At 40.9% G+C, this 11566-nt stretch overlaps 1 protein-coding gene across 1 annotated transcript; it reads right to left on the reverse strand.

Annotated features, from left to right (window-relative positions):
• Positions 1-2701: 2701 nt before the first annotated feature.
• Positions 2702-3862, reverse strand: LOC117344803 (extensin-like). Its single transcript, XM_033907629.1, has one exon. The coding sequence runs from the start codon at positions 3860-3862 to the stop codon at positions 2702-2704; it is 1161 nt and encodes a 386-aa protein (XP_033763520.1).
• Positions 3863-11566: the final 7704 nt, after the last annotated feature.

Below are 11566 nucleotides of genomic sequence, written 5' to 3' on the forward strand. Positions count from 1 at the left end.
TATGTTGGGTTGTGTGATATCGTTATTTTTGCCTGCAATTTCGGTTGTCTCTCCAGTATGTATCCAATATGTGTAATATGACTATATTTCGATGATTTTTTGCTGTGAAACATGTAGCATTTGAATATTTCATTTTGAACTTGCAAATACAGGTGCATAAAATTTTCAGGTGTTAATAAATTTACTGCCTGAAATTGCCTCAAAAATCAGTAAAATTTTCGGGATTTTTATTTTAAGTAACTTTCGGTCTGATGGGCGAATATTTAAGAATGCTGTTTTTCCATTTGTTGGTGTTAATTAGATATATATCTATACCACGGTTGTCACTTTATACAATTTTGTGACAGGTATTGTGTACGCTGTCGGCAATGTAAAGCATCTTTAAAATTTACATATGTAGTTTTAAGGTGCTAAATGCAGTTACCTTGAACAATGATGTAAGGTAATGGAAGGCTTCAAATCATTCATCTGTTTACGACCGTCATAAACGGTAACGGGGCTATATAGGTATATAGAAAGATGTTTAAAGTGTTAGTAGGCAAGGGGGTGGGGATGAGGGGGTTCAAAAGGAGGTTGGGGAGGTTTCGGGGGACGGGGGCTCAAAAGGGGATGGGGGAGGTTTCAGGGGACGGGGGTACAAAAAGAGGGGGGGAGGTTTCAGGGGACGGGGGGCAGAAAAGGGGGTGGGGGCGGTTTCAGGAGACAGGGGCACAAAAGGGCGATGGGGCGGTTTCAGGGGACGGGGTTCAAAAGGGAGTGGAGGGGGGGGGGGCTTCAGGGGACGGGGGATGGAGGCACAAAAGGGGTGGGGGAGGTTTCAGGGGAGGGGCACAAAAGGGAGAGGGGGAAGTTTCAGGGGAGTAGGGGGTGAGGAGAGGGGCACATAAGAGAGTGGAGGAGTAGAGCTTTGGATGGGGGAGGATGGGCACAAAATCGGATGATGTAGGATGGGCATAAAATATTGGTTAGGGTAATCTTCAGTTGTCTCATCCAAAAAAGGCCGAAGTCTCTTGTTTACATAATTTTTTAGTGATTATGTGACAAATGTTACCGGGGTATATACCACACTGGGTAAGATTCTGTAAATATTGTCGTTACATGAGCAATAAATCATGAAGCTCACCTGATTGGGTATATACCTGTACAGGTGAGAGACACAGGTAAACATAGGTGTGTGGGTGTATATGGCATGTAGATGCACTGTTAATATTTTCACGTTTAACATCAGTTTAACATCCGTAAGTTACAGGACGAAGAACTGTGAGTATCAAGTAGGTTTTTACGTTTTCCTGTTGGGAGTACTGTTCAAAAAAGTTTTCCGAACCTTTTATCGATGAAAATGATTTCATTATGCCAATTTTGTTTATCAGGAAGTGTGACCTCTGACCTTGTCATCGCATGTATGCGTTAAAAGTCATTGTTGATTGTTGTTTAGACTTGAAACTTTAAAAGACTTGAACAAATATTTGATTGTGTAATATTTGTAAATTTACATCTGTACATGAATAACTTGTTACGAGGAAGTTCTAAATGGTTCCATTGGTTTTCTTAAATAACGTTTTAAATTGAAGTATTGTGTATGTGTATACATGACTCCACTGCCATACTGAAAGTACATCTGTATAATTGGATAAAAAGTTGGTGATTAAAAACAAGGGATTAAGGAAGATTTTCTCAATATTGTTAGTTTCTCACTGGTTGTGAGATTGTTCAATAATGGTATGGTGGAGGTTTGCGAGAATAGGATGAAAAAACTCTACAGGTGAGTGAACACAGCATTAACTAGCCCTAACGAGTTTAATGAAAATGTTGTGTAAAACGTGAAAAAAACAAATGTAAGATTCAAGTATAATTCTGAAAGTTCGCTTAACCTGTTAAGTGAAAATGTGACCTTGTTATTTTAGATGTACATGCATTTGACATTACAAAAATATGATTTTGATATTGTATGACAATGCTATATTTCTGCCAGGGCTTGAAATCCGCCCACTAAAACCTGGACTCATTAATTTCAGTGACTATGAATTTCAGTGGCACATATGTTACTGTCTGACTGACAATCCTTTAAAGAATTGACCCTTAAAAAACCTTTCAGGGGTCACTATAGCCGACTGGTCACTTTAAATTGAACTGACCCCTAACCATTCATGACCCCAAATTCACAGGGTCAGTTGTAGACCTGAGTTTAAATCGCGACCCCTTTTCTTTCCGTGGAATGTCATACTGGGTTTCACCCCTGTTTTCTTTTCACCACAGTTGTCAAATTAAATAAACAATGTTATATTCGAGTAGGTATATCACTATTTCCCTGTGTTTCATCCGATCCACTCGACGGTTACGATTGGCTGATTCCCAGCCATGAGGTATATACAACACCTTTACCACGATAGTGTTTTTTCTTTTTTATTTGTGACGACCACATGGAATTATGATGAGCTATATCAATATTTGTGGATTTGTTTGTGAATATTTTCGAGGATTAATACGTACCTGACGGCCGTACGCCCGCTTTGAAATACTCAGACAATGAGTTTTGCAGTTAACATGGACAGTTTGAAAGAGCATCATGGCAGTTTTGATCTGCTAAATGATATCGAACAGGAAATATCCTTGGGACTAAAAACGAGTGAGTATTTCTCTCTGTTGGATGTTTTGAGTTGATGGGTCATAGGGGTCGAGAGTTAGAGGGTGGGGTCGAGGGTTAGAGGGTGGGGTCGAGGGTTAGAGGGTGGGGTCGAGGGGTAGGGTGAGATGGTGGGGTCGAGGGGTAGGGTAAGGTGTTGGAAGGTGGGGACAAAGGGTAGAGTAAGATGTTGGAGGGTGGGGCCAAGGGGTAGTATGAGATGTTAGAGGGTGGGGATGAAGGGTAGGGTAAGATGTTGGAGGGTGGGGATGAGGGGTAGGGTGAGATGTTGGAGGGTGGGGATGAGGGGTAGGGTGAGATGTTAGAGGGTGGGGATGAGGGGTAGGGTGAGATGTTTGAGGGTGGGGATGAGGGGTTAAGGGTGAGATGTTGGAGGGTGGGGATGAGGGGTAGGGTGAGATGTTTGAGGGTGGGGATGAGGGGTAGGATGAGATGTTTGAGGGTGGGGATGAGGGGTAGGGTAAGATGTTGGAGGGTGGGGATGAGGGGTAGGGTAAGATGTTGGAGGGTGGGGATGAGGGGTAGGTGAGATGTTTGCGGGTGGGCTGCGGGGTCGGCTGCCTGTTTGCGGTGGGGCTGCGGGGTCCGGGTGCGCTGTTGCGGTGGGGCTGCGGGTCGGCCCGCCTTTGGGGTGGGGGTGCGGGTCGGTGGTGTTTTTGGGGTGGGCTGCGGGTTCCCGGTGCCTGTTGGCCCGGGGGGTGCGGGTCGGCTGCGCTTTCGCGGGTGCTGCTGGCGGTCTGTGCGCTTTTGGGGCTGCGGGTCGGGTGCGCTGTTCGCGTGGGGCTGCCGGGTGGCTGCGCTGTTCGCGGTGGGGCTGCGGGGTCGGGTGCTCTGTTGGCGGGTGGGCTCCGGGTCGGGTTCGCTGTTGGCTGCTGCGTGGTCGGGTGCGCTTTCGCGGGTGGGGCTGCGGGGTTCCCCGGGTGCGCTGTTCGCGGGTGGGGCTGCGGGTCGGGTGGTGTTGGCTTGTGGGGCTCGGGGTTCCGGGTGCGCTTCGCGGGTGGGGCTGGGGGTCGGGGGCCCTGTTGCGGGTGGGGATGAGGGGTAGGGTGAGATGTTTGAGGGTTGGGATGAGGGGTAGGGTGATATGTTGGATGGTGGGGATGAGGGGTAGGGTGACATGTTTGAGGGTGGGGATGAGGGGTAGGGGGAGATGTTGGAGGGTAGGGATGAGGGGTAGGGGGAGATGGTGTAGGTAGGGGATGAGGGGTAGGGTGACATGTTTGAGGGTTGGGACACTGATCAGGGATAGAGACATTAGTTCTAAAGTGTTAAACACTACTAGAGCTGGGTCAAGTGGTTTCTTCATGGTTGGCTGACTTGGTATGTTAGTTATTGTAAAACTGACAATATACTTTAAACCTGTAAGAATGTGGACAACAAAATCAGAAAATTAAGTTAAAGGAACGGGTCTATGTAGGGTTTTATATCCTCAATGTTAGTTTACATGAAATTTCAAAGTTTAGTAGGAGATATTAATGACATATTATGACATCGGTCATAGACTTTTTCAAATTCATCTCTAATTTGAATAGCTTCAGTATCCTTTGTAATGTGGAGAGCTTGATCAAATGTTTTACCCAAGATGATCAACCTCATGATAATAATACTGTTCTGACAATTATAAAATACACAGCCAATTTCTGAGTAATAATATCAACACAATATGAGGCATAGTTGGCATGATTGAATTTCCAATCCGAATAATTTATGTTAAAATAAATACACCAACTTGTCTGTAAATTATAGATAAAAATCTGATATTTTCTTTCGATTTACTTGTTCTAGTGACTGAAAAATATATTTGAGACAATCCTTTCTATATTTATGATATTGATAATGGGTTAATTACATATAAAAGCTGATGGTCATTGTTGACTCAGGTAGAATACACAGGTGAGGTTTAAGGATATAATACACAGTGGTCAGTTGACCTTCATTGACCACACAGTCATGATCAGGCCTCCAGCCACCCATGAAAATTCCACAAGATTCGTGACATTTATGAGTTCTCACATGTAGTGGAGTCTGCACTGTTAAGTAGATATGGAGTACACACTGTTAAGTGGATATGGAGTACACACTGTTAAGTAGATATGGAGTACACACTGTTAAGTAGATATGGAGTACACACTGTTAAGTTGATATGGAGTACACACTGTTAAGTGGATATGGAGTACACACTGTTAAGTGGATATGGAGTACACACTGTTAAGTAGATATGGAGTACACACTGTTGAGTTGATATGGAGTACACACTGTTAAGTTGATATGGAGTACACACTGTTAAGTTGATATGGAGTACACACTGTTAAGTAGATATGGAGTACACACTGTTAAGTAGATATGGAGTACACACTGTTAAGTTGATATGGAGTACACACTGTTGAGTAGATAGGGAGTACACACTGTTGAGTAGATAGGGAGTTCACACTGTAAAGTTGATATGGAGTACACACTGTTAAGTGGATATGGAGTACACACTGTTAAGTTGATATGGAGTACACACTGTTAAGTGGATATGGAGTACACACTGTTAAGTTGATATGGAGTACAAACTGTTAAGTGGATATGGAGTACACACTGTTAAGTTGATATGGAGTACACATTGTTAAGTTGATATGGAGTACACACTTAAGTCGATATGGAGTACACACTGTTAAGTAGATATGGAGTACACACTGTTAAGTTGATATGGAGTACACACTGTTAAGTGGATATGGAGTACACACTGTTAAGTTGATATGGAGTACACATTGTTAAGTAGATATGGAGTACACACTGTTAAGTTGATATGGAGTACACACTGTTAAGTGGATATGGAGTACACACTGTTAAGTTGATATGGAGTACACACTGTTAAGTGGATATGGAGTACACACTGTTGAGTAGATATGGAGTACACACTGTTAAGTTGATATGGAGTACACACTGTTAAGTTGATATGGAGTACACACTGTAAAGTTGATATGGAGTACACACTGTTAAGTTGATATGGAGTACACACTGTTAAGTGGATATGGAGTACTCACTGTTAAGTGGATATGGAGTACACACTGTTAAGTAGATATGGAGTACACACTGTTAAGTTGATATGGAGTACACACTGTTAAGTGGATATGGAGTACACACTGTTAAGTTGATATGGAGTACACACTGTTAAGTGGATATGGAGTACACACTGTTAAGTTGATATGGAGTACAAACTGTTAAGTGGATATGGAGTACACACTGTTAAGTTGATATGGAGTACACATTGTTAAGTTGATATGGAGTACACACTTAAGTCGATATGGAGTACACACTGTTAAGTAGATATGGAGTACACACTGTTAAGTTGATATGGAGTACACACTGTTAAGTGGATATGGAGTACACACTGTTAAGTTGATATGGAGTACACATTGTTAAGTAGATATGGAGTACACACTGTTAAGTTGATATGGAGTACACACTGTTAAGTGGATATGGAGTACACACTGTTAAGTTGATATGGAGTACACACTGTTAAGTGGATATGGAGTACACACTGTTGAGTAGATATGGAGTACACACTGTTAAGTTGATATGGAGTACACACTGTTAAGTTGATATGGAGTACACACTGTAAAGTTGATATGGAGTACACACTGTTAAGTTGATATGGAGTACACACTGTTAAGTGGATATGGAGTACTCACTGTTAAGTGGATATGGAGTACACACTGTTAAGTAGATATGGAGTACACACTGTTAAGTTGATATGGAGTACACACTGTTAAGTTGATATGGAGTACACAATGTTAAGTTGATATGGAGTACACACTGTTAAGTTGATATGGAGTACACACTGTTAAGTTGATATGGAGTACACAATGTTAAGTTGATATGGAGTACACACTGTTAAGTAGATATGGAGTACACATTGTTAAGTAGATATGGAGTACACACTGTTAAGTTGATAAGGAGTACACACTGTTAAGTGGATATGGAGTACACACTGTTTAGATGATATGGAGTACTCACTGTTAAGTGGATATGGAGTACTCACTGTTAAGTGGATATGGAGTACACACTGTTAAGTTGATATGGAGTACACACTGTTAAGTTGATATGGAGTACTCACTGTTAAGTGGATATGGAGTACACAGTGTTAAGTTGATAAGGAGTACACACTGTTAAGTGGATATGGAGTACACACTGTTTAGATGATATGGAGTACTCACTGTTAAGTGGATATGGAGTACTCACTGTTAAGTGGATATGGAGTACACACTGTTAAGTTGATATGGAGTACACACTGTTAAGTTGATATGGAGTACTCACTGTTAAGTGGATATGGAGTACACAGTGTTAAGTTGATATGGAGTACACACTGTTAAGTTGATATGGAGTACACACTGTTAAGTCTATATGGAGTACACATTGTTAAGTTGATATGGAGTACACACTGTTAAGTCTATATGGAGTACACATTGTTAAGTTGATATGGAGTACACACTGTTAAGTGGATATGGAGTACACACTGTTAAGTTGATATGGAGTTCACACTGTTGAGTGGATATGGAGTACACACTGTTAAGTGGATAAGGAGTACACACTGTTAAGTTGATAAGGAGTACACACTGTTAAGTAGATATGGAGTACACACTGTTAAGTTGATATGGAGTACACACTGTTAAGTGGATATGGAGTACACACTGTTAAGTAGATATGGAGTACACACTGTTAAGTTGATAAGGAGTACACACTGTTAAGTGGATATGGAGTACACACTGTTAAGTGGATATGGAGTACACACTGTTAAGTAGATATGGAGTACACAGTGTTAAGTTAATATGGAGTACAAACTGTTAAGTAGATATGGAGTACACAGTGTTAAGTTGATAAGGAGTACACACTGTTAAGTTGATATGGAGTACACACTGTTAAGTGGATATGGAGTACAAACTGTTGAGTGGATATGGAGTACACACTGTTAAGTGGATATGGAGTACACATTGTTAAGTTGATATGGAGTACACACTGTTAAGTTGATATGGAGTTCACACTGTTAAGTTGATATGGAGTACACACTGTTAAGTGGATATGGAGTACACACTGTTAAGTGGATATGGAGTACACACTGTTAAGTCTATATGGAGTACACACTGTTAAGTTGATATGGAGTACACACTGTTAAGTGGATATGGAGTACACTGTTAAGTGGATATGGAGTACACACTTTTTGGAGTACACACTGTTAAGTAGATATGGAGTACACACTGTTAAGATGATATGGAGTACACACTGTTAAGTAGATATGGAGTACACACTGTTAAGTGGATATGGAGTACACACTGTTAAGTAGATATGGAGTACACATTGTTAAGTGGATATGGAGTACACACTGTTAAGTTGATATGGAGTACACACTGTTAAGTGGATATGGAGTACACACTGTTAAGTAGATATGGAGTACACACTGTTTAGATGATATGGAGTTCACACTGTTAAGTGGATATGGAGTACACACTGTTAAGTAGATATGGAGTACATACTGTTAAGTAGATATGGAGTACACACTGTAAAGTTGATATGGAGTACACACTGTGAAGTGGATATGGAGTACACACTGTTAAGTCGATAAGGAGTACACACTGTTAAATAGATATGGAGTACACACTGGTAAGTAGATATGGAGTACACACGGTTAAGTTGATATGGAGTACACACTGTTAAGTTGATATGGAGTACACAGTGTTAAGTGGATATGGAGTACACACTGTAAAGTGGATATGGAGTACACACTGTTAAGTGGATATGGAGTACACACTGTAAAGTGGATATGGAGTACACATTGTTAAGTGGATATGGAGTACACACTGTTAAGTTGATATGGAGTACACACTGTTAAGTTGATATGGAGTACACACTGTTAAGTTGATATGGAGTACACACTGTTAAGTGGATATGGAGTACACACTGTTAAGTTGATAAGGAGTACACACTGTTAAGTTGATAAGGAGTACACACTGTTAAGTGGATATGGAGTACACACTGTTAAGTAGATATGGAGTACACACTGTTAAGTTGATAAGGAGTACACACTGTTAAGTGGATATGGAGTACACACTGTAAAGTGGATATGGAGTACACACTGTTAAGTAGATATGGAGTACACAGTGTTAAGTTAATATGGAGTACAAACTGTTAAGTAGATATGGAGTACACAGTGTTAAGTTGATAAGGAGTACACACTGTTAAGTTGATATGGAGTACACACTGTTAAGTAGATATGGAGTACAAACTGTTGAGTGGATATGGAGTACACACTGTTAAGTGGATATGGAGTACACACTGTTAAGTGGATATGGAGTACACATTGTTAAGTTGATATGGAGTACACACTGTTAAGTTGATATGGAGTTCACACTGTTAAGTTGATATGGAGTACACACTGTTAAGTGGATATGGAGTACACACTGTTAAGTGGATATGGAGTACACACTGTTAAGTCTATATGGAGTACACACTGTTAAGTTGATATGGAGTACACACTGTTAAGTGGATATGGAGTACACTGTTAAGTGGATATGGAGTACACACTTTTTGGAGTACACACTGTTAAGTAGATATGGAGTACACACTGTTAAGATGATATGGAGTACACACTGTTAAGTAGATATGGAGTACACACTGTTAAGTGGATATGGAGTACACACTGTTAAGTAGATATGGAGTACACATTGTTAAGTGGATATGGAGTACACACTGTTAAGTTGATATGGAGTACACACTGTTAAGTGGATATGGAGTACACACTGTTAAGTAGATATGGAGTACACACTGTTTAGATGATATGGAGTTCACACTGTTAAGTGGATATGGAGTACACACTGTTAAGTAGATATGGAGTACATACTGTTAAGTAGATATGGAGTACACACTGTAAAGTTGATATGGAGTACACACTGTGAAGTGGATATGGAGTACACACTGTTAAGTCGATAAGGAGTACACACTGTTAAATAGATATGGAGTACACACTGGTAAGTAGATATGGAGTACACACGGTTAAGTTGATATGGAGTACACACTGTTAAGTTGATATGGAGTACACAGTGTTAAGTGGATATGGAGTACACACTGTAAAGTGGATATGGAGTACACACTGTTAAGTGGATATGGAGTACACACTGTAAAGTGGATATGGAGTACACATTGTTAAGTGGATATGGAGTACACACTGTTAAGTTGATATGGAGTACACACTGTTAAGTTGATATGGAGTACACACTGTTAAGTTGATATGGAGTACACACTGTTAAGTGGATATGGAGTACACACTGTTAAGTTGATAAGGAGTACACACTGTTAAGTGGATATGGAGTACACACTGTTAAGTGGATATGGAGTACACACTTAACAGTGGATATGGAGTACACACTGTTAAGTGGATATGGAGTACACACTGTTAAGTGGATATGGAGTACACACTGTTAAGTGGATATGGAGTACACACTGTTAAGTGGATATGGAGTACACATTGTTAAGTGGATATGGAGTACACTGTTGAGTGGATATGGAGTACACACTGTTAAGTTGATATGGAGTACACACTGTTAAGTGGATATGGAGTACACACTGTTAAGTTGATATGGAGTACACACTGTTAAGTAGATATGGAGTACACACTGTAAAGTTGATATGGAGTACAAACTGTTAAGTGGATATGGAGTACAAACTGTTAAGTAGATATGGAGTACACACTGTTAAGTAGATATGGAGTACACACTGTTAAGTGGATATGGAGTACACACTGTTAAGTGGATATGGAGTACACACTGTTAAGATTGTGTGATCAGTAGGTCTGTACCTTGAAGAGCACAGACACTCTGGGAGTTAGCTCCATGTGTATGATTGGAAGATACAAGTCCATTGTACAAACTTTGATCAGCTGTGAGGGAATTTCTCTCTACCTATATAGGTAGGGGGTCTGTTTAGAGAGGGAGAGAGTCGTACAAACATCTGCTGTGAGGGAATTTCTCTCTACCTATATAGGTAGGGGGTCTGTTTAGAGAGGGAGAGAGTTGTGCAACATTTTGCTGTGAGGGAATTTCCCCCTCCTTATAGAGGTAGGGGGTTTGTTTAGAGAGGGGGAGAGTTGTACAAACATCTGCTGTGTGGGAATTTCTCTCTCCTTAGAAAGGTATGGGGTTTGTTTAAAGAGGGAGGGAGTCTTACAAACTTCTGCTGTGAGGGAATTTCTCTCTCCTTATAGAGGTAGGGGTTTGTTTAGAGAATGGGAGAGTCATACAAACTTTCCCTGTGAGGGAATTTCTCTCTCCTCATAGATTAAGGTTGTTGGTTTAGAGAGGGGGAGAATTCTTTCTACTTATATAAGGGGGGGGGGGGGGGGGGGGGGGGGTTATAGCAAGACATCATCATCATACAAGCTTAACCTGTGAGAGAATCAATTTCTCTTTACCTGTAGATGTAGGGGTTTGCTGAAGGGTTCAGCTGTGGGCGAATTTCTCTAGGGAGTTTGCTCAGAGAGCAAGACTCATCATTAAGTTCAAGCTACAGCAGTGGGGGAGTTTGCTTCAAGAGCGAGACATCTTGAAACGCTAGCTTGAGGCCCAGAATCTTGGCTTAGACTGTAAAGAACCTAGATTGCTTGTGATTGTCTTCATGGACATTTGATGAAGGACGATGTAGTGTAAAAGTTGAAATAATATTGGTTTACTAACTTAAACTAAGCGCAATTTCTTTACAATGTTTATAGCATTTTCGCATGCTGAGAATCAATGTTGAATTTCTTTGGTGTGTTTGCATGATTCAGACAGCTAAAAGTCAATAGTTTGAATCCTAGAGGTTTCGTTTGAGCTCATGATAAAAACCTTGGCTATGATTGTTTTTACTGCAGTGGCATGTGCCAAAGGTAGCTCACCCCGACCTATATTA

Source organism: Pecten maximus, chromosome 16 (genome assembly GCF_902652985.1).
Source record: "Pecten maximus chromosome 16, xPecMax1.1, whole genome shotgun sequence".
Taxonomy (NCBI): domain Eukaryota; kingdom Metazoa; phylum Mollusca; class Bivalvia; order Pectinida; family Pectinidae; genus Pecten; species Pecten maximus.

Coding starts and splice junctions, on each gene's coding strand:
- LOC117344803 (XM_033907629.1), bottom strand. CDS start 3,862: ATGTCACCCTACCCCTCATCCCCTACCTACACCATCTCCCCCTACCCC.